Below are 24,923 nucleotides of genomic sequence, written 5' to 3'. Positions count from 1 at the left end.
CGCATGAAAAATATGAATGAAAATAAAAAAAAAATAAAATAAAAATAAGAAACTTAAGAGAGTGAATAGAGGGAGATGGGATAAGAGGAGAACGGGAGGATAAGAGTAGGAGATACGTGAAATAATTGTCTAAATTAGATTCGTTCGATATGTATGAATGAAAATCTTACAATAAGATATACGACGATCAAAAATTGCGATATATCGAGGAATATCGAGTTAGCTTTAGCACAGAGTAGATTTTTCAGAATTTCTTGGATGCCTTCTCGGTGTCGGCAACGATGCGGAAAGGTATACAAGAAAGAGAGGAGACACTCCTCGAATAAAATACATCAACTTGGAATAGACGTACATACATACATATATACGTATAGATTTGTGTGTGTGTGTGTATATGTATCCTACGTAGATACGTACATAGAGATACGTAGAAAAGGATATTGTCGTACATCGATAGACGAATGCAATCGACTCGAAGAAATTCGAGTTGGTTTAATATCATCTAGTATGTACTAAGAAGAAAATCGTCTATACAATCACATAAAAAAAGAAAAAAAAGAAAAAAAAAAAATAAGTTAAACGACAAATGACATTCCAATGTCCCTTTAACTAATACGATTCATAAAATCTCGTAAAATAATCGAAAAACGATTCGTCGTTCTTCTTCAAATTGTTTTCGTTCCTTTTTCTTTTTCTTTTTTTTTTTTTTTTTTTTTTTTTTTTTATTTATTTATTTATTTTTTTTCTCGCTTCTTCTTTCACGAGAACACGTCATTATATTTAATTGCGAATGATAGGACGTAATGATAAAGGAGAAAGAAGAAAAAAGAAAGAAAGAAAGAAAGGATGATAAGGGATTTTTTGATTTATCAAAAAATCTTTACACTTTTATATTTCTATTAATATAGGATAAATTTATTAATGAATTGATATTTGTATCGATATATAAACGTAACGTAAAATCGAGGGAAAGAATTTCCAATGGTGATTTAAATTTAAATGAAAGAAAAAAATTAATCGAACAATTTTGAAAAGAAAAATTAGATTTTTCTTCAAAAGAGGAAAAACTTTTTGAAACGCAAAATACACAGAGACATACACATACACACGGGCGTACACACACACACAGAGAGAGAAGGAGAGAGAGAGAGAAAGCTCTACATAGAGAATCCAATTTAAATGATACTTATCATGTTCTCCGGTACGACTTCAAGTTCACTTATTTTTCGCGATCTCTCGAGAAAAGTCTCAAGACACAATTCCCATTCAGCTTGTCTCTAACCCCTCCGCCGCCCCCCCCCCAATCCTCTCGAACTTACGAACCCTCAACTCTTGAAGTCGTCAACTTCACAACCCCCCCCCTTTTTACTCCCCAATTTCCTACCGTCTTTCCATCTTTTCTTTTCTTTTTCTTTTCTTTCTTTTTTTTTTTTCTTTTCTTTTCTTTTTTTTTACTTCACTTCACGTCGTACATCTCAAGAATTTTTATCCTGTGCGCCAATCCGTTCATCTTTTATTCGAAAAGCTTAAATAAAAGATTCGTTTCAATGATGGATATTATAAGAATTGACAATGAATATTTGATCTCTTTATTTCTTAATCCTCCGCCGTAATCATATTATCATAATTGATGAGATATTATCGATAATAAATAGACCATCGATCGATCGCAATACGATGTCCTTTTTCATATAATTTTCTTTTTCCCCTTTAAAATTTCCATAGAATTGTCGTAGGAAAAAGAAAGAAGGAAAAGGGGATAAAGAGAGAGTGAGAGAGAAAGAGAGAGAGAGAGAGAGAGAGAGAGAGAGAGAGAGAGAGAGGGAAAGAGGGAAAGAAATCGTACGAATTCGAAGAGAAATCAAGGAAACCACAAACTCTATCTCTATCTCTATCTCTCGCAGACTCAACAAAAAGTACAAGAGGTTGTTAGCAGCGGCTAACAGTAAAGGTTTATATATATATATGTATATATCAATGTGTAATGGTATTAGTAAGGTAATCGTGGTATGTATGTACATGCGTTCTGTTAGTTCTCTCGTTTAGGAACGAAATTCCTTTGTTGGTCGTAGAAGAGGACTATGGTTCATCGTAGATTCGAATGTACTTATGGTTAACCAAACGCGCGTTACTATGGTCCCATATATGTATGCGATGGTATAGTGCTATATATATATGTATATATATACACACACACACACACACATGTATCTATCATGCTTGTATTTTCTCTACTTCTTTCTCTATGTACATATGTGTGTGTGTGTGTATGTGTGTGTCTGATGTATTTGTATTTGACGTAGATATATACATTAGAAACTTTTTCAACTTTTGTTTTAAAGTTTCGAAACGTTCAATGATGCAACATATATACACACATAGATACATACGTGTATATACGATTAATCGTATAAAAGTGAATTTTTATTAATGATATATAAATTATATGGACGAATAAATAGAAAGTTTCTATTTTGATTTCTTAAATCGATAAAGTTTTTCTTCGTTAATGTTCGTAAATACCTTCGTCAATTCTCTGAATGATTCAATTTATCTTATATGAAAAAATTTTTTTTCTCTCATTTATCGTAAATTAATTCGAATCGATAAAGTACTGCCAAATGTTATATTTGTACGTCTCATTCGAATTATACTTTTCTTCATTTTTAATAACAATCGAACGGGGATAAACTTTTTCTTCCTTTTTCTTTTTTTTTCTTTTCTTTTCTTTTTCTATACAAAACATTTTTATATTGTTATCCCTCTTCTATCAAAGAAGAAAGAGGAAGAGAGAGAGAAAGAGAGAGAGAGAGAGAGAGAGAGAGAGAGAGAGAGAGAGAGAGAGAGATAAAGAGATAGAGATTTACGATGTAGCGCATCTTTTTAGCGGCTTAGAAGGACGATTATTTATCCGCAATACGTCGTGATCAATCAGACGGTGTGGTTTTGGCGGATGCGCGCGACATGATGAATCACTTGGCTCTCGTCACTTTAAGCGTCATCCGTTCGCGTAAGCTTATTATATGAAAACGTTTATGTTGTGTCACCACTTACGGGGAAAGGTTTTTCCACGAGATAGAATATCATTTTTTAGATACCTATCTAGATCATTATTATCATTTTTCATAAGGATCGATGATGGATCGACCCTAAAGGAATATATATATATATATATATTTAAATAAACGATCAACATTATATCGAACATTCTTATCGTTATCGTTCAGTCAACATTTATACATAATATATACACACATATACGTTTATATATATATATATATATATATATATATATATATAACGATTAATTATCTTCTATCTTCGTTAATACACCATCTCACAAAGATCGATTACCGCATATATATACACGTAAATAAAGATATATATATATATATATATATATATATATATATATATATATGTACATTCATTTGAACGAAACCATTCTACCATATGTGTCACCATCGTTAATGCGATGGATATTGATAAAGAAATACCTTCGAGGATCTCTCTCTCTCTCTCTCTCTCTCTCTCTCTCTATCTCTTTCTCTCTATCAAAAAAATTACTCCTCGTTCGATCCGTCAATATCTTCATTGATAATTGATATTTATCCTCGAAAATGTTATTCGTTGTCATATGTTTTTAATGCCATTATCTTTCTCCATAAAGAAAGATATATAATATGTCCATAATATCTTCTTTTCTGTTCGAACACATTAATCACTTTGTATTTTTAAATGTGACGCAATGCAACGGAAAGCAATTAAATACGATAAATTAGTTAATTCGTAAATCGCAATTAATTGCGCTAAAATGAACGTACTCCTTTTTAATCTTTTTCTTTTTTTTTTCTTTTTTTTTTTTTTTTTTTTTTTTTTTTTTTTCGTTAAATATTATTCAATGCAAGAGTGACGTCGTATTATTTTGAAGTGATAAAAAAAGTCGAATGAACTCGTTTTAAAAAAAAAAAAAAAAATAAATAAATATGATTTGTTTCGATCAAGTATTTTCGAGGAAAAAAAAAAAAGTATTTTCGAGAAAAAAAGATTTTAATTATGAATTATGTCAATATTTTACAATGAAATTTAATAATGAAAATGTCAGTACAGTGTGATATATAAATTTAGTCACAAGTTTTAAACAGTTTAATAGCAGAACTGTGTTCTGATTAAAATATTTCTAAATATAATTGATACGTCGATATTTTAATTATAATATATTTTCAAATATAATATAACAATACGTCAATGTTTCATATAAATGAACGATCAGTATTTATAATAAAACCCTGGCGCAACTTAAAATATTTAATTATTTATGCTGACCAATTATAATCACTCATTGATATTTTGTTATAAATATTCATCAAAATATTCGATTATCAAAATATTTTTATATAATTATCAAAAATATTTATATATATATATATATATATATATTCTCTCTCTTCCTTACGGACATTCTAATTCTAAAACGAGAAGTAGAAATAGAAATAGGAATAGGAATAATAGAGAAAATAGGAGAAAGAAGGAGGAGGGGGTTGAGGAGGAAGAGAAAGACGAGAACACAGATAAAGAGAAAAGAATGGAAAAATTATGGCTTTAGGGGGTTACAGGGAGGTATAGGACGAAGAAATATAGGGAGAAGGAGAAAGAGAGGAAGAGAGGAAAAGAGAGAGAGAGAGAGAGAGAGAGAGAGAGAGCACCATCAAATTTGCATAGTGGTCGACTTGAAAATCGTGGCCAGGCGTTCGCGTTGAATCCTAACGACGATTTTCCTACGAAAAGAATCTCGTTACGATGGACGTTTTCTAACTCCTCCTATAAAACGTAGAAAGAAAGAAAAAAAGAAGAAGACGAAAACGAAAAAGGAGAGGTTAGTTCGAAAATCCGTAAAAAGAAGAAAAAAAGCGAAAAAAGAAAAAACAAAAAGAAAATATCCGCGCTACCCTTACGAGAACCCTCATTGTAAGATATCATTCAGTTGGATAATTTTTCTTTTTCTTTTTCTTTTTTTTTATTTTTTTACTTTTTGTCTTTTACCTCGTACTCATCCAAAGAAATACGATGGGACAATTTTAAAAGCGGAAAATTTGAATTCTTAAGAGATAAAACCGTACACGATCTCTCTCTCTTTCTCTCTCTCTCTCTCTCTCTCTCTCTCTGTCTCTCTTTCTCTCTGTCTCTCGTTATCGTAAATTTGTTCGGCTATTTCTTACAAATTTTATTCGTCAGATCGTACGAACAATTTCAATCTTAATATGTATGTACTTCTTCTTTATAAGCTTAATGTCTCGAGAGAAAATTTTTTAAATGGATGTTGCAAAAACGTATGATGAAATAATAATAATAATAATAATATCGAAATTTTTAATAGTCTTATAAATATGACATTTCTTTTCTTTTTTTTTTCTTTTTTTTTCCTTTTCTTTTTATCGAAAACATTTTTAATATTCTAACATACTAAACAAGTGAATGTATTTTTTTTTTGATTGACAATTCGTAATATTTTTATTATATCGCAATAATGAAGAAATAACGTAAATCTCTAATTGAAAGAGATTTTATTTTATCTTGTGTATTGTTTCATTCATTCATTCATTCATTCAAAAAAAAAAAGAAAAAGAAAAAAAAAAGGAAAACATTGTTGAGTATTTTATATCTAAATAAATAAATAAATAAATAATGTCATCGAAAACGTTTATTATTTAATATCTAATTGAACGACTGATGACAATACTTTTTATATCGAAAGAAGAAAGAATCAATTCAATGGTCTTTTAAAACGAACGCCTTTGTATTATATTAATTATATTATTATCGATATAAATTAAAATTAAATTTAATTATTTATAATTAAATAATTAATATTTTTAAAATAATACGAACGAATTCGAACAAGCAGTTACACATGGAAAAAGGGAGAGAGAGAGAGAGAGAGAGAGAGAGAGAGAGAATTTAAATTAAATGTTAATGTTAAATTAAATGTTATGTTTTTGATGTTCGAAGTAAAGTTGGAGTTAGTAATGTTAAAAAAAAAAAAAAAAAAAAAAAAAGAAGAAGAAAAAGAAAGAAAAAAAAAAAGAAAAGGAGAAAAAGAAAAGAAAAGAAAAGAAAAAACTAACGTCAAAACGTTACGAACGAATGAAATGGAAACTTTTCTTTTTTCTTTTTTTTCCTTTTTTTTTTCTTTTTTTCCACCGAACGTCATATTTACTTTGAAACATGTTCGTTTGATCACGTTCGTTCGTTCGTTCGTTCGTTCGTTCATTCAATATCGTTTTATTCGTTCTTTTTTTCTCTCTTTCTTTTTTTTCCCTTTTTTCTGTTTTTTTTTCTTTTTTTTTTTTTTTTTTTTCAGCACCAATCTTAACGATAACAGACGATTCCGGGAGAACAGTGGCGAAGGAGAGACACTTAAAAGCTGGAAGCGCCCTTCGTTTGAGATGCGAGGCAAGGGACGTATTAGAATCTCAAAATGAAACAGTCGTTTGGACAAGAGGAGACGAAACGCTCACTGATAACGTCAGGTGAGTTTCTCTATCTTGGACGATACGTAAGAAAATTATAATTATAATTTTCAATATGTCTTCTTCGAGAATATCACATACATATGTACATAGATACATGTATTTATATATGTATATGTAGGTGTAAGAGAAAGAGAGGGAAGATAGAGAATATTTTGTAATTCTTACATACATACATACATACATACATATATACATACATACATATATACATACATACATATATACATACATACATACATACATATATATATATATATATATACCTATATATACATACATATGTATATATATAAATATATATATTGGTTAACATATTCCAGGAGCTACATTTAAGTAAGCTTCTTAATGAAATTATCAGGCAACGTGGTATAACACAGTATGCATACGTAAGCTTCTTTAGCCAGTAGCTTAACGTTTTCCTGCGAGAAATAAATGATCTTCCTTTCTTTCTCCTTCCCCTCGCACTCCCCCCTCACTCTTTTTCTTTAAAATTTGCCAAAGTATAAAAATAAAAAAGAGAAATAAAGATAGATATACATATATATATAGAGAGAAAGAGAGAGAGAGAGAGACAAAAAAAGAAAAAGAAATATTATCGTGCTAGAGAATCTAAGATCTCGTATGTCGAAGGTGACACCGAAGATAAAAAGAAACTCGATCTCGTTTTCCAGCGAGAACAGGACAACGGAGATGACAGAGGGCAAGGAGGTCCTTGTGATAGTAACAACTCTTATCGTCGAAAGAGCTAGCCCGAGGCACGCCGGTAACTATAGTTGCTTGGTGCCTGGAATAGCCAAGACGACTATAGCCGTTCACGTTCTCAATGGTGAGTACAGTTATGTTACAGGAGATGAAACTTCTCTTCTCCCTTCTTTTTTTTTTCACTTTTCCTTTTCTTCTTTCTTTTTTTTTTTTGTTTTCTTTTTTTTTTTTTTTTTGTTTTTCTTCATTTTCCCTTTTCCCCCACCGTACGGTAAAAGGAAAAATCCTTTTTATTTCTCTTTTTTTTTTTTTTTTTTCTTTGCTTATTTGTTTTCTGTTAAATGAATGAAAATAAGAAATATCTTTTTCATACGTAAATTTTTGGCATTGACACGTTTCATTATTAAACCTGTAGAATTCATTAAATCTTAGAACATACACATATGTATATATATATATATATGAATTATTTTTTTTTCTTTATTAAAACATCATATATATATATATATATATATATATATATATATATGTTTTAGTTAATATTAATAGTAATGATAATAATAAAAATAATAATAATAATAATAATAATAATAATAGTAACAATTTGTTAATTGAAAATTTAAGCAGAAAATTGAAGAAAAATTTTATCATAGAAAAGGATGATTTAGATGTAAACAAAAAAGAAATGTTGCCAACAATTTTTCACTTTAGCATAAGCACGTTATATACATACATATATATATATATATATATATTTTTTTTTTTTTATTATTATTTTTTTTTATTTTTTTTTTTTTTAACAAGACATTTCAGAGAATAATTTCGATCGTAGTATTTACATTGTGCCTCTCGCAATATCTAAAGCAAGGGAACTCGTAAAGCAGTAACGTAAAACCTTTATTGAAAGAGAGAGAGAGAGAGAGACAGAGAGAGAGAGAGAGAGAGAGAGAGGGAGAGAGAGAGAGAGATAGTTGTGTCGGAGGTAATAACACTTGCAATAAAGATTCATTTCCGAAAGAGCGCCATTTTATTGGACAGAACGTATTCCGTTTATAAATCTTTCGTATGTCATACGGTTAACTGAACAAAAACTTCGTTAGAAACAAATATGAAGACACACACACACACACACAAATATATATATATATATATAAAGAAATGAAATATAGTGTTGAAAAAAAAAGACAACAAAAATTTGTATCAACTTTTTAAAGTGGAAAGAAAAAGTGAAGGGAATAACATGAAATTTAATTTAGAGAAAATTAATTAATTAATTCGGATAAAATGTCTGAAAGTAATATATAATAAATAAAAGGAAATAAATGAATTTAGAGAACATCATATTGGTTGGTAATGGTTGGACCTAATCCAAAAATATATTTTTCCTATTTGATTAACGAGAAACAGAGAGACAAAGAAAGAGATAGAGAGACAGAAAGACAAAGAGAGAGAGAGAGAGAGAGAGAGAGAGAGAGAGAGAGAGAGAGAGAGAGAGAGAGAGAGAGAGAGAGATTTAACATCTCTTTATATCAATTTAAATCTAAATTATATCAATGTTAATTACTATATCATTAGTTCGTATGAAAGAAAATCTAGTAGACGACGACTGGCTTTGCTTTTGAATATATATATATATAGTTGGCTCGTTAATCCTTTTGAGAAGTAGTAATGTGGTTGTACAGATTCAACTCCGAACTAACTCGGAAAATGTCATAAAATTAAGAACCATATACCTAATATGCATCGACAAGCAAATGACCAAATAGTAATATTTTAATAAATTGAAAGAGAGAGAAAGAGAGAGAGAGAGAGAGAGAGAGAGAGAGAGAGAGATTAATTAATGACAATATTTAATCATTTACACTTATAATAAATTCTATACATGAATGTGTATAAATTTAATATAAATAAGTTTTAATATAAATATAAATTATTAATATGAATAATTGTTTAGAATTATTAACTTTAGAATAAATAATTTTAGAATTTTTAATTGTTTCATATAAATAAACAACATTCGTATTTTTTTTTTTTTTTTTTTTTTTTTTTTTTTTTGGAAAATCTTATTACTATTACTTAATCAATGATGTCGAGATACAATGATTAAATAATATCATTGTTATACGTAATTCTGTTTAATCAATAAATATTACTGTTGTTATTTCATTTAAAAGAAAAAAAGAAAAATTGGAAGATTTTCAACGAAACTTATCGCACGATTGAAATACTTTTTAATTCAAACACTTTTGTTCGTATTTTATTTAAATGTTCATCGTTGTTATACAATATTCTTGTTTATTTAGATATTATGTTGCATTTTAATCGTGGGATTTATTATCGTTACTCAATCCTTTTTTTTTTTCTTTTTTATTTTCTTTACTTCGTTCCGATGATTCTTTTTTGTTTCTTTTTTTTTTTTTTTTTTTTTTTTTTTTTTTTTTTTTTTTATTTATTTATCTATTCTTTTCTTTTTTCAATAGAATCTTTTTCTCGTCGAAGGGAAGAACGGAAAGGAAGGGAAAAAAGATTAAAAAAGAAAAAAAAAAAAGGGAGGAAAAAAGGAATAGAAAAGAAAGGAATGAAGGAGTAAATTGAAGGTAAATCGACGTTACTACGACTCGACTCGTTTCTCGCGTAGTAAGAAGTTGTTAATCTCTCTGTAAGAGAGAGAGAGAGAGAGAGAGAAAGAGTGAGAGAGAGTGAGAGAGAGAGAGAGAGAAAGAGCCACGTTCTCTCAACGATCTTAATTCAAAAACGTTTTCGAACTTTTTCTTGGCTGTCGAGTTGAAGGAAAAAAAAAAAAAAAAGAAAATGAAAGAAAAAAGAAAAAAAGAAGAAGAAGAAGAAGAAGAAAAAAAAGAAAAAGAAAAGAGAATGGATTTATTCTTCGCACGTTGGTTTAACGTGCGTTTCACGACGATAAATCACTTCAACGCCATTTCGGATTAACTCGTCCTAAACCCCACCGTACACTCCGAACTTGTCGAAATGTGGTGAACATCCTTTCCGTATGTACGTATGTATATATATATATATATGTATATACGTATGCACCTTATGTTAGTACGTATCTCTACGTATCTACATATACGTATTTATACGTATGCAGATAACATTGTCTCTTGTTTGTCCTATCTCCCTCCGTAGAGACATTTTTAAATGGAGAAAATCTCGAAATAAGTAAAGACCCTTTCAACGATTACGTAGATATTTCTCTTTTCATTGACATGTCGAATGGTAGAAGAGAAAGAAAAAAAGAGAGAGAGAGAGAGAGAGAGAGAGAGAGAGAGAGAGAAAAGAAAATTATTGATCCACCGAACGAATTTTAGCGATTTTTATTTAGAAATATTTCTAAGCGCATCCATGTAAGATCTTAATGGCGGACATCGCGATGATCAAAGGAAAAAGAAAAAGAAAAAAGAAAAAGTACGAAAGAAAAAAAAAAGAAAAAAAATAGAAAGAAAGAAAAAGAAGAAAAGAAAAGAGAAGAAAGAAAAATGTTAGGAGAAGTAACGGAGTTGAAACAGCTCGTCCAGAAAGCGACGACGTGTCACACGTTTCATGGAGATGGAATTGCCAGTAGCCCTAATGTTGACAGCAGCATGAAAATGAGACGAGGATGACGCCATGAAACGAGGGGGATGAAAGCTGAGAGAGGAAAAGAAAGAGACAGAAAGAAAGAAAGAGAGAGAGATAGAGAGAGAGAGAGAGAGAGAGAGAGGTAAAGAAAAGGGAAAAAATAGCTGCTGAAGGGCTGTGTGCTACTTCCGTTTTTTTTTGTCTTCATTTTTTATTCTTTTTTCCCCCTTTTTATTTTCTTTTCTTTTTTTTTTTTGTTTGTTTGTTGGTTTTTTCTTTTTTTTTTTTTCTTTTTTTTTTTTCTTTTCGTCCATTCGCCTACTTCGCACGTACACACACGTACGTGCGATATACTCACACTAAAATTTTTAACGAGCAGATACGGATGACCTCTCTCTCTCTCTCTCTCTCTATCTATCTATCTATCTATCTATCTTTATCCGTCTATCTCTATTCATCTATCCGTCTATATATCTCTCTCACTCTCTGACTCTTCCGCTGATATCCTCACTCTTTCCGTGTCAACCATGTTATATACCCGTAATGCCATTTTATCCTTAAGCATACGCAGAAGCGCGAAATCCGAGAACAATGTGCTCTAGCTATGATCACTATGCGTTGTATGTATAGAGTATGTTATCATCTGTTACGGTCACATAGAGTCACAACGAGAAAAAATGAATCCTACGATCCGAGGGTTTTGTTTATTTAATAAAAATCAAATTTCTTTATCAATTAATATGGATTTGTGTTTGCTTTTTTTGTTTCTCCTTTTTTCTTTTCTCTCTTTCTTTGTTCTCTGTCTCTTTTTTTTTTTTTCCTTCTTTCATAGAATTCATTTTTCGAAAGAAGAAATTTTCAACATGATTACTTTCGTCGTAGAAATTGGTGATCTGTAAATTGGTGATCACGGTCGTGTAGTATATGTAGAAAATTTCATTTCAAAGGACCTCGTTGAAATATGCAACATTATATACGGATATGCCAATACAATGTGTAAATCAACTCTTTTTTCTTTTTTTTTTTCTTTTCTTTTTTTCTCTTTTATTTTTATATCGATAGACGTCAATTACAATCAACGTTGTTATCGAGCAACTGTAACGTTGTGCATAAATTTTCGATGTCACGACATGTTGTTGCAAAATGATTAAAGAAAATCGTTCAATATAACAATAATATGTACAATGTGTTATTATTGTTACTGTTGCTGTTGTTGTTGTTATTGTTGTTGTTACTGCTGTTGTTGTTGTTGGAAAATATTGGGCAAAAAGGAAAAGACTCATGGAAAGTGAAATTTGTCAAAGCCCGACTCAGTATATATATATATATATATTATCGGTTAGCTTTTCGTCGATCGATCTTTCCAATTGATGAGGAATAATATCCCCGATAGAGGATGAGTGTATTCCTCGGTGATCGTGAAAATCCGAATTTAAAAGGAAATTCACGGCGTGAAATGTGAAGGACATTTTCAACGACTACGAGCTACGAAATATCGGATTTCGTTACAGCTGTTCGAGATGTCAAGATGTATGTATGTCGCGTTATACTCGCGTTGAATATTGATCGAGTCGTTCGTTCATTCGTTCGTTCGTTCGTTCGTTCGTTCGTTCGTTCGTTCGTTCGTTCTCGAGTTGGCACTGAATCATTCCAACGTGCAAAAGAAAATCAAATCTTTTATATAAAAGAGAAATAAATCCACTTTTTATAAAAAAATAAAAAGAAAGAGAGAGAGAGAGAGAGAAAGAGGGATTAGTTCATTATCCGAATAATTAAATTATTCGAAAAAGAAAATAGAAAATATTGAAAATTTCGTCTTGAGCATCTATCTAATCTGATTAATTAATTAAGGAAATATTAAAAATTTTACTTGATGTTATTCGGTTTTACACGATGGATAATGTAACTTGGGAAAATAGTTTGTATATGTGCAAATATCTATCTGTGTGTGTTTGTTAATTCGTTTTTAGATCTTAATAACTTTTAAAAGTTCGAAAAAAGAAAGGGAAAGAGAGAGAGAGAGAGAGAGAGAGAGAAAGAAGAAGGTCATTTGCGGTCTCCATATAAGAGGATCAGACTGGCCGAGGCTTTAATGGCCACCTTTATAATTCTGATGTTATCCGAAAGTTAGGAAAGTTAACGAAAACGAAATCCGTAAAGGCACTCGAAGTGGCCGAAAAAGAAAACGGAAAGAAGACTTTTTGGCCTAAACTAATAATTTGATTAACGTGAAATCCAATCGAAAGATTTCCAAAGTAATCTTAAAGATCGAATGAGAAAAAGAAAGAAAAAAGGGGGGGAGGGGGGAAAAAAAGAAGAAGAAGAAGACGAATTAGAAGAGTTCTTACGGTAATAGAGGCTTAGAAGAATGAAATATTTATTTCGTCGAACATTTTTCTTTCTGTTTTTTTCTTTTTTTTTTTCTTTTTGAATTTCTCTCTCTCTCTCTCTCTCTCTCTCTCTCTCTTTTTTATTCTTTTTCTTATTCATAACGTTCCCATAGAAATCTCAAAGATCGTATGAATGAAATGGAAAAAAAGAAAAAATTAGAAAAGAATGTAGGAGCTTAGAATAATGTGTAATATTTTCTTTTTCGAACGTTACTTTTTCCTTTTTTTTTTTGATTTTTTTTTAGTCCTTTATCCTTTCTCTCTCTCTCTCTCTCTCTCTCTCTCTCTCTCTCTCTCTGTCTCTCTATTTTTCTCTCCTCTCTATCTCTCTCTAATTTTTCTTTACACTTCCCTCTCACTCTCTCTTTCTCTTCGTTTACTTTTTTCGTAGTAACGAAAGTCGAGAATCTCGTTCATCGTCTCCTACCGTGATTCTCGACCACAGTCTCGAGGTCCCAAGGAAACTACTTGCAAAAGTACTTCTAGGCTAGTTTTACCGCCATTGTCCTCGTAATACCGCAAGCAGTTAAACGTGAGGAAGCGGACGCAAGAAGGTGAAATCCGCATAAATCCTTTCTTCTCTTCCTTCCTCCTACCATCCTCCTTGTTCCTCATCTACCTCCTCTTTCTCCTTCTACTGCTACTCCTCCTCCTCCTGCTCCTCCTCCTGCTCCTCCTCTTACTCCTGCTCCTACTCCTCCTTGTCCTCGTCCTCTTCTTCTTCCTTCTTGATAGTGCTCGTACGACATCGTGGAAATTTACATCGTACGGTGCCAACTATTCCGAGACGTTGGAAAATTTATATTCTCCTGGAGACCAACAAGAGAGAATTAGAAGTTAGAAATAAAATGTACTATTTTTATTCAATCATATACGATCATATAATAATGTCATTTAATGGGATATTATTGTTGGAATGTATTTCTTTAATTAATTACTTTAATGTTTTTATATAATAATTTTCTTTATATATATATATATATATATATATAAACACATTTTCGTTTCAAAGTTAATATATCTATGTATCTTATTAAATCGATAGAAGTAATTTAATCGTATGATTTACCATAGATATACTTTAGAAAGTGTCATTGAGAGATACGATTTTGATTTGATTGGTGATTTGATTGGTGATTTTGATTGTTGATTTTGATTAGTGATTTGATCGTATTTGATGATATATCGCTTTAATTTGTCCTAACTTTGAGTACTCTTCTCTTCCTTTCTCTCTCCCTCTCTCTTCCTCTCTCACAGTCTTTCTTTCCCTCTGGCTTACCACCATAACCTCCAAGACATCTAAGAAAGAGAAATTACCGGATTACGTCGGCAGGGCAGAAGGTCAAGCCCTTTCACCATGAGGTGATTTCTCTTCCAAGTCTAATGTCCTGATTTCGAAATGCCTTCGAAGGACGTTGTCTTCCATCGCTTCTGATTCAAGGACACCAATCTCTCTCTCTCTCTCTCTCTCTCTCTCTCTCTGTCTCTTTAACGGTGTCATTTCTATTCAACCCCTTATAATTAATCTCTACGCGTCTTCTTCTTCATCTTCTTTTTTCCTTTTCCTCGAACTTTTTTAATAATCTTCGTTGTAACAAAAAAAAATTATTATTATTATTATTATTATTATTATTATTATTATTATTATTATTATTATATATAATAAAAATCGATCGATTATGAAAATCGATCTTCATGAAATATTTGTAATTTTATTTAATATCTAAAGTTACTTAAATATATTTAAAAATGATTTAACAAAATTTCCTGATTGACAATAATGAAATATATTCATTAGGTATTATTAAATCGTATTCTAGTTCGATTTAATTTTATTTTGACAATGTTAAATTAATAATTAAAATATTTCAATGTAAAACCAATAGAAGAAGATTTTGGTTTTGAAAAGTAATTGCGTTTGGAAATGCGGGGAGTGGTGGTGGAGGGGGGGGGGGAGAGAAGGTTAGTATAGGGAAACGAAAATTTCGATTGAATTTTCGTAAATTGCCAAATTGAATTATCGATAGGATGACAATAGAGAAGAGGGTCTTGTAAAGCACGAAAGTAATAAGTTGTTCTACGTGATTATTGTTCGGTAGTAAAGTTGTAGTTTAGTCGGGAAATGCTACTATAACTATACTGGGACGATCGATCACGTCGTTTAAGGTTTCTAGACGATTGTTACGAAGTATTTCGAAATTCTTTGTTGCGTGAACGAAGAAAATAAAAAGGGAAACGATAGAATTATTTTATCGATATATCTTTTTTTCTCCAATTTCTTTTTTTTTTTTTTTTTGTTTCCTTATTTTTCATCCTTTTTTTTCTCTCTTTCCTTTTTTCTCTTCCTCAATAGCGTACAAAATTTTCTCACTTTCGAACGAAATATCGAGATATTTCAAGAAATATACATACATACATACATACATACATACATATATATATATATATATATATATATATATATTGTTCACACGTGTATGTAGATGAGGGTGCATACGTGTGTGCAGGTCTCGCAGAAAAATACGAATAAAAATTTCTGTCAAATTTGTCAACAAAGGAAAAATCAAATATCCTATTCCCTTGCGGCCAGCAAAAGGATAAAAATGGAGAATTGAAATTTTTATTTCTAAAACTGACCAGCTGGAGAGAAAGAGAGAAAGAGAGAAAGAGAGAGAGAGAGAGAGAGAGAGAGAGAGGGAGATGGTAAAGTGAGAGGAAGTGAGCAATAGGAAATTGTTTTACTAGCCGTGTATGTCCTGCAACGCGTGCAATGTGTAGTACGATATAACGCTTGCTTTCCTCTATTTAGGAATTCCATTCAACGAACGTGAGTCGATAAATCGGTGAACAAGCAAGCTCGCCAGCTCGAAATACTATTGTTATAGCAAAGTTACATTAACCGTGTGATCGTTTGAGGTAACATTAATCGTACCGTGTAAAATCACCGTTCTCGCCGATTCGTTTAACATCACACAAGAATTGGGATTGGGTATTCGACGAGTGAACGCGGAGAAACGAGGAAGAGGAGATGGAGGAGAAAGAGGTAATCGTAAACGTTACCTCGCGCGAATTAAATAATCGTCGATCATTGTAAAATGAGATTCATCAATTTTACACATTCCCTTTCAATCGTTATAGTTAATTTTCGATTATTCGAAATGAATCTTTATACTAATTTGTGACACTTTTTCCGAATATATCGATATAATTTTCTTTTTTCTTCTGTACTTTATTTTTTCTTTTTTTTTTCTTTTTTTTTTTTTTTTTTAGAGAAAGATGCCAAATTTTGTATACAAGCGGAGATATGTATCTCGTCGAAAAATTTTATTTTTGCGATATTCGTAAAATCCTTCTTTTCGTTTTAGTTCAGATACGAGTTAATTTTTTTTCCTCGATCAAATCACTGTTTTTCGAATTGGAAAAATTGAAAGACAATTCTCGAGAATGACATTTGACGAGGGAAAGAAGAAAAAAGAAAAAGGGAAGTTCGTGCGCGCGATAGAATGCGTATCGCGTTCGTTTATAAAATAAAAAAAAAAAAAAAAAAAAAAAAAAAAAAAGAGAGAGAAAAAAAAAATCTGCTCTCAATATTCATAGAGGATTTTTCTTAGTATTAGTTGTAAAACTTAATTTGTTGATTACATTACAATTTTATACTTGAAAATTTCTACCTAAGTTCGAAGATCAAAAAGGTCGCGTTGAAGGGTGGCTTGGTAAATGTCAATGGTCTCTGGCGGAAATTAAAAAGATCTTAGAAAGGAAAAAAAAAAAAAAAAGAGAATAGAAAAGGGAAAAAAGGGAAAAGAAAAGAGAAAAAAGAAGAAACCAAGGGGAAGAAAAAATGAAAGGAGAGTGAAAGGATGTAAAGAGAGAGAGAGAGAGAAAGTGAGAAGGATAAGAAGAGTAGGGTGAATGCATTTTTGAAGCATCCTATCTATCTCGCGTGATCAAAAAGGATTTTTTGGTGATCGTTAAGATACGTACGTTTTCTTCTTCTTCTTTGAAGAAAAAATAAAAGGATTACTCTTGTTTTCTTCACGTTTCTTTTTTTTTTTTTTTTTTTTATTTCCCGAACGTCAACTTTTATCCCTGATACATTATGGTATTTTAATGAAAAAACTTAGGCCCTTTCTTCCTCCCTCCCTCTCTCTCCCTCTCTCTCTCTCTCTCTCTAATACACACATTCTCTCTTTTACTTTTTTTTCTCTTTCCCTTTCTTTTTCTCTCTTTCATCCTTTTTTTTCTCTTTCTTTCTTTCTTTCTTTCTTTCTTTCTTTCTTTCTTTCTTTCTTCCTTTTCTTTTACCCGATCATACTTCTTCATGTAAGCGTGAAAATAGGTGGCAGAACGAATATCCGGATTAAGATGGTTAACGGGGATTTCACGATTTCGAGATTTTTTTTTTTTTTTTTTTTTCTTTCGAGCTAGAGGTAAAATGGTAGAATGTGGAACGGAAAGAGAAAAGAGGGTGGAAAAGAAAGAAAGAAAGGAAGGAAGAAAAAGAGAGAGAGAGTGAGAGAGAGAGAAAGAGAAAGAGAAATGTGAACAAAGTGGATGTCGTAGATCGTCATGTGACAAAGAGAGAAAAAGAAAACGAGAGAGAGAGAGAGAGAGAGAGAGAGAGAGAGAGAGAGAGAGCAATCAAGAAGAACGAATTGACAAATTCCGTATCGATCCTGGACGTCGTCCAAGAGGCCACGATTTTTATCGAAGTTATCGAATCGTTTAAGAGGATGGGAGTAAAGACGATCGATGTTCGCGAACCAATTTCCGTAGCCGCACGAACTACTCTTAATAACTACTTACAAATTTTTTTTCGTTTTCTTTTTTTTTTTTCTCTCTCTTCCTTTTCATCAAACAAATCGAAACGATTCCGAACGAATCCTTTATCGATTTCTACTTATATTATAGCGCTATATATCTATAGTAACATTTATATACTATTGACGTATGTATTTAACTATCGTACTGTTGTATTATATTATAAAGAATGTATTGTATCTTTAAGTATCGCATTTTACGATTAATATGATTGTTATATAATTAAAAGAAAAAAAAAAAAAAAAAAAAAAATGCGGAAAAAGAATGAAAAAACATTCATGTCAAAAGAAATTGACATTTGAATTGACATTTAAATTAAAAATATCATTTTAATAACTAAGTTTAGGGATGGGTATTAAAACGTTTGAAAGATAAAAAGTAAATAAAACAAAAAAACAAAAAACAAAAAAACAAAGGAAAGACGCGAACAGAGCAAGAAAAAAAAAGTAGAATGAAAAAGAAACAAAGAGCAAGGAAAAGACATAAAGCATAAATTATATATTAAATAATAATAAATAAAGAAAATTTAACGATAGAAATATAATAATTAACTTAACATTAAAATCGATGTTCCTATGCGAGTGCATGCATAATATATTAACTATACCTACTTATATAGTTCGTAAATTGCATTTAATTATCCCGTCAAACAAACCTTATATATATATATATATATTCTATGGGGAATATATATATATATATATATATATATATATATATTCCCCATAGAATAATAGTGCTAGAACGATCGTAAACATATCCAAGTTGGTTCGGTACCAACCTAACTGGTAGTTAATAAAATCTAATGACGAGAACAGGAAGCATTTATGCCTGTATTTAGCGTCGTTCGGTTGGTACCTTCGTAAGGGTGAATCGTAAGGGCGTATTGCATCGTGTCGCTTTGCGTCCTATGGTGAAGCTATTAATAAGAAGAGACCTTAATAATTTCGATGAAAGCCAAGTGCATCCAACTATTATCTACGAAGCGCAACTAACCTACCTTCGAAGTATACGCTCAAACGGAAGCCAACGACAACGAGACTAAAATACGTCAACCACCCCTTCCTTCTTCTTCCCTACGTTCTCTATTTCCCACTACCACCCACATCCCCACCCAACAATCCCCATCCAGCTCTCCTACCCCCGCGTACACGTCGGAGTGCATCTGACAGAAAACCTATAGACGGGTAGTACGGCCATTAATGAAATGACAAATGCGTTCCCGTCGACGAACGACGAGGACGAAACGCAAAGCGGAGTCTTTCCTGCGGAAAATAAAATATTTAACATCGTGATTTACGAGGCCTTTCTCTCTCTCTCTCTCCCTCTCTCTCTCTCTCTCTCTCTCGCTCGCTCTCTCTCTCTCTCTCTCTCTTTTTTCCATTCGAATTTTTCTTTATAAATCGAGCCTTCGATAAAATTTCAAATATTATTTTACTTTATCAATCGAACGTTATTCTATAGAAAAAAAAAAACAAAAAAAAAATAAATAAATAAAATAGAAATGAAAAAGACATTATGTTACAATAAATGGTAACTTTTAGTAAGATAATTACTGGAATTAAATGGGAAAAAAAGAAAAAAAAAATTGGTAAAAAAAGAAAAAGAGATCTCTTAAAAATCATTGAAAATTAAATATCTTTTGTCAATCTTTTTGTTTCCTCGATTTTTCTTTTCTCCTTCTTTCCACTCTCTCTTATATATATCCAATCAAAAAAAAAAAAAAAAAAAAAAAAAAAAAAAAAAAAAAAAAAAATAATTAATGATTTCCTTTCGTTATTATCCACAGGCGAATTACCAGCGGCCGTGCACGATGGAAACGGTGTATCGCGTGCTGTCCTCAATCTCTGGCTGATTCATTTGACAGTGAGCTACGTTTTCTTCAGATGACAATACTAAGGTAAAAATTATAATATAAGATTAATAAAATAAAATAAGATTAATAAAATAATATCTATAATAATAAATCGTCAAAACGTTTGCCTATATATCTCTTAATTATTTATATCACTCGAAGATATATATATATATATAATATAAATTATTAAATGTATAAAAATAAAAGAGGGAAAGAAAGAGAGAGAGAGAGAGAGAAAGAGAAAAAGAAAGAAAAGAAAAGAGATAGCAAGTTCGATTGAAGCATTAATTCGGTTATCTCACTTGAAGGTGTACAAGCATATGAATAATATTATAAAATGAATAAAAACGAGATAGATATAGAATGATAGAGGAAGAGAGAGAGAGAGAGAGAGAGAGAGAGAGAGAGAGAGAGAGAGAGAGAGAGAGAGAGAGAGAGATAGAAATTTCGATAGAAACGTTAATTCCTTAGAAGGACAAACAAGCTTCCAATTATCTCGCTTGGACTACGTTTCTCTTGAGCAAGAAAGATCCTTGCAGACGGTTAAGCGTCACGCTCGATAATCCATCGTCGTTTCCCATCGAAATTCACGAACGTACGTACGTACGTACGTACGAACGAACGAACGAACGAGCGAATGAACGTACGAATGAACGAACGAATGAACGAGTTACTAATTACTCTTATAACTAAGAACCATCACTTCTGCGTTTTCTGTTAAAGCAAAAACCACATTTGATCTTGGAAAATGTACCTTTGATAAATGTGTCGGAACAAAAAAAAAAAAAAAAGATAGAAAGAGAAGAAGATAGAGAGAGAGAGAAAGATAGAGAGAGAGACAGAGAAAGAGAGAGAGAGAGAAATAATGAGATGTAAATAGATTCTATCAAATCTCTTTTTCCTTTCATAGATATTCATTTATTCGAACCAGAATAATTAGTCGTGTAATTTTTACGGATAATTTATACGGCTTAAAAAAAAATCTTTTTCTCTCTCTCTCTCTCTCTCTCTCTCTCTCTCCCTCTCTCTCTCTCAAGCGATATAAATTCAAACTTCACTTAAAGGTCACAACATTCTTAACAAACATAATTTTCTTGTTTTCTCTTCTTTTTTCTTTTTTTTTTATTTGTTTTTCTTTTCTTTTTTCCTTTTCTTCTTCTTCTTTTAATACGTAATCATAATACATCGTTATCATTCGATTTAATCGTGAATAAGTATTGCCAGAGTTTTAAATGAAAAATGCTATTTACTTCAATACGAATTAATAATAATTTTCGATTAGAAAAAAAAAAAAAAAAAAAAAAGAAATACTATGTGGGATTGTATTTATTTGGATATGAGGTTTCAAAAACATTTTCAAATAAAAAGATACTACAGTGTTATTTGTTTATTTATTTATTTATTTATTTATTTATTTATTTATTTATTTATTTATTTACGTATAAGATACGAAATATTTTTTCTTCTTTCCTAATAAAAAATGCGACAGTATATTTGTTTATTTATTTAGATGCAAAATGGCTGAGCATTTTCAATTAAAAAAAAAATATATATATATATATTTATTTGTAAAAAAAGAAAACGAAAAAGAAAATACTAATATTATTTATTTGACACGTAAACTACGAACTTAAAAATTTCGACATTACTTTACCGATCAATATCTACTTCCTAGTTACTGCTATTAGTCATACGTTTTTTTCTTCTTCCTTCATCAGATAAATTGCATCGAATATTATTTCTTTTTCCAATTCCTTTTACAGATAAATTCATTAATACAAATTGAGAGATGATCAGAGCCGTGTACAATTTTTTTTTTACTCTCGCGAGCAAAAAATGAAAAATAAGAAAAAAAAAAAAAGAAAAAAAAAGAAAAAAGAAATAGAAAAGTGAACTCCGTCTAAGGGAAACATTGTTAGTACTGTTTTTCATTTTTTATTTTTCATTTCTTTTTTTTTTTTTTTTTTCTTTCTTTTCTTTTCAAACACAAAGTCTTCATTCTTATTACTTCCTAATTATTAGTAATCTTCTCTTAGTTTTTTTTTTCCTTCTTCCACATTCTTCTTCAACCTTCCTCCCTCTTTTCCTTCCTTCCTTCCTTCCGTTTTTCCTTCTTTTTTCTTTTCTTTTTTTTTTCTTTTTCTTTTTTCATCGTAAGATATTTAATCCGAGTTTCGAATGAGTTTCTCAGATGCCAACCGCACAAAAAACGCCATCGACTGCTCGTAAAGTTACCGAGAGAAATTTTCTGAATTAACGCGAGAGACTACCGTACTTGTTCTTAGTTATCTCGAAGATTTTGTCCTTTACTAAACCTATCGAATAACGAATTAAGCAGAGAGAGAGAGAGAGAGAGAGAGAGAGAGATGCACTCTTCTTTTTCGTTGCCATCCATCTCGAATTTCTCGATTTTGTTCTTTTTATCAGGACTATTTCGAAGGATCAATTACGTATATCATATATTTCTTCTTCTTCTTCTTCTTCTTTCCTTCTTTTTTCTATTTCTCTCCTTTTTTTTCTTTCTTTCTTTCTTTCTTTTATCTCATCCCATAAGTTAATTATAAAGTTTCTCGTCTAATTAAAATTTCGTTCGATTAAAATCTCCATTATTAAAATTTGATAGACCAATTAGCGTAACGCTCGAACAACTTTTGTATCCCAACGCTCTTCGTACGAAAGAAGAATATAATTAATCGCATTTTTCTTTTATTTATTTATTTTTTATTTTTTGTCTTTTGTTTTGTCCTTCTTCTTCTTCTTCTTCTTCTTCTTCTTCTTCATGCTATACTTTTTCACGAACATGTCTTCTCTCAAAATTAGAATCGATAAAAATTAATAACATTTTTCTCATTCGTACTCATTCGACTTTCTCCGTACGTATGTATTCACGTAAGTGTAATAAAATGAAATGAAATGAAATGAAATGAAATAAAAATTATAATAAAGTAATCTTAATATTTTCAACACGTGTACGTAAAAAAAAAAAAAAAAAAGAAAAAAAAAACAGGAAAATACAATGAAGTTTTCCGCATTACAAATTCATAGAAAAGACTTCAATTAATTACAGGATCTCATATTCGTGGCCTAAGTTGTTTTGAAAATTAAACGAAATCTTTCCTTATTTTTTGTTTTTTTTTTTCTTTTTTATTTTTTTTTTTCTTTTTTTTTTTTTTTTTTGAAGAGAGACAAGTTTCGTTTCTCCATAAAATTCTTCCCTGACGAAAAAGAGAGCAAAGAAAGAAAAAAGAAAAAAAAAAAAGAAAAAAAAAATATATATATATATATATATACATATACATATGTGTATGTATATTTCGTTCTTTCATTTTGCACGAAAGCTTTGTTATTTAATTAAAAATTAATTATATTACAGAAACTGCGGTAACGTGTTGCCGCACGCATGCTGCTAAAACGAAAACGTTCGGTATGCGTGAGAAAACTTTTTTACAAAGTTTTTTTCATTTCCCTCACTTTCCTCCCACCTTCCCTGTCCCATCCCCTCCTATTCCCATTCCTCCCCCATTATCGTTCTTCCATTTTTATTTATTCTCCTAAGAGTTTCTCGTTAGTTACATATGCTATAAATAAATAGGAACACGAAATCTGTAATATAACCGAACGAATCACAGTACGAAAATTCTACAACGAAATAAATATATATATATATATATATGTACATACACACATATACACACACATATATACATATATATACTCTAGCGGATCATACGTAAAACGTTACTGTGTGTACACTCGAAAACGAATCGTAAACATAAAAATTCACAGGAAAGGAAAACATCGAGTTAGAAAAAAAAATAGATACACATACGTATAGAGATGGGAAAGAGAGAGAGAAAGAGAGAAAGAGAGAGAGAGAGAGAGAGAGAGAGAGAGAAAGAGAGGATAACATCGATATGCGAGCTACTTCAGCTACGTGAAAAACCGATTTGTTTGGTAAATAAGTATGTATGTAGGTGGTATCGTATACGTAGATATCGATCGATGATGATTCAATGTTTAAAAACATATACATTTAATCTTATCGCTTGTCCTATTGTTTCGATACGTTCTATACGAAAGACTTATCGACCTTGGTAATGAAAGTTTAGAAAGAAATAAATGAAAATATAAACTAATCGATATTCGTTAGTTCAGTCGTGTCGTTCAGTCGGCAATGGGCATTCATCGGAGACACATATCTAACATAATTTTGTAACGTTGACTTTTGACATCGTTTCTCATCGTTTTCTCTTTACACTTTCTATCTATCTATTTATCAATCAATCAATCTACTTATCTATCTATCTATCTATCTATCTATCTATCTATCTATGTATCTCTTTTGTGTGATATTGTAACGACACGATGCCTGAAATAACAGCACGAAACGCGGAAACTATAGTTTATACGTTATTGTCGTACCAACCGTAGCAGAGCCAATGGTGTGACCAAACCGACCGTTATCTCAGCTCTCAGCTTTCATTATCGAACGGCATAGATCATAGCTCCTCTGTGTAGTATGTGTGTGTGTGTGTGTATGTGTAAACCAATGCGTGACGTCACACATCCGTTCATACCTCATCGTTGAGAAGAACAACGTCGTCATAATTGTACGAGGTCGTATAATAATGCGACTACGTAGATCTTTCTCTTCTTCTTTTTCTTTCTTTCTTTTTTTTTTTCCTCTTTTTTTTCCTTTCTTTTTTTTTTCCTTTGTTTTTCTTTTTTTTCTCTCCAACGAAACTACGAGGAAATAGAAAAAAGAAGGAATAGCACAACGTTTCACGATTAATATTAATATTTCGATTATTAAACTTGTAATATATATATGTATTATTTTATGTTAGAAAAATTCAATTTAAATCAACAAATTATTAATAGTATACAAGAATATTTTCATTTTGTTTATGATATAGATTTTCAATATAATCCGTTTATATTATCATTTATAAGCCATTAACATGAATTATCTAAACTAACATTAATGGACGTGAAATTAATTCATAAAATGTTTCATCTGTGTGTAAATGTCTCTCTCTC

General features: G+C 30.7%; 1 protein-coding gene across 5 annotated transcripts in view; it reads left to right on the top strand.

Moving 5' to 3' along the window:
- Positions 1-24,923, top strand: part of LOC124950889 (hybrid signal transduction protein dokA-like) — a 106,232-nt gene that overhangs the window by 69,049 nt on the left and 12,260 nt on the right. For 2 of the 5 annotated variants that reach the window (XM_047498337.1, XM_047498338.1), the window contains exons 6-8: positions 6,362-6,530; positions 7,205-7,359; positions 19,815-19,925. The exons of 1 other annotated variant lie outside the window; for it this stretch is intronic. In XM_047498337.1, coding sequence (XP_047354293.1) covers positions 6,362-6,530; positions 7,205-7,359; positions 19,815-19,915 — 425 coding nt within the window. In that variant the 3' untranslated portion in view covers positions 19,916-19,925. Of the gene's footprint in view, positions 1-6,361; positions 6,531-7,204; positions 7,360-9,715; positions 12,508-19,814; positions 19,926-24,923 lie in introns of those variants that run through there. 2 more of the 5 variants (XM_047498335.1, XM_047498336.1) reach the window with 1 other exon arrangement.

Source organism: Vespa velutina, chromosome 8, assembly GCF_912470025.1.
Source record: "Vespa velutina chromosome 8, iVesVel2.1, whole genome shotgun sequence".
Lineage (NCBI taxonomy): Eukaryota > Metazoa > Arthropoda > Insecta > Hymenoptera > Vespidae > Vespa > Vespa velutina.
The sequence above is the reverse complement of the archived record's forward strand: the minus strand, read 5'-3'. Positions and strand labels throughout refer to the sequence as shown.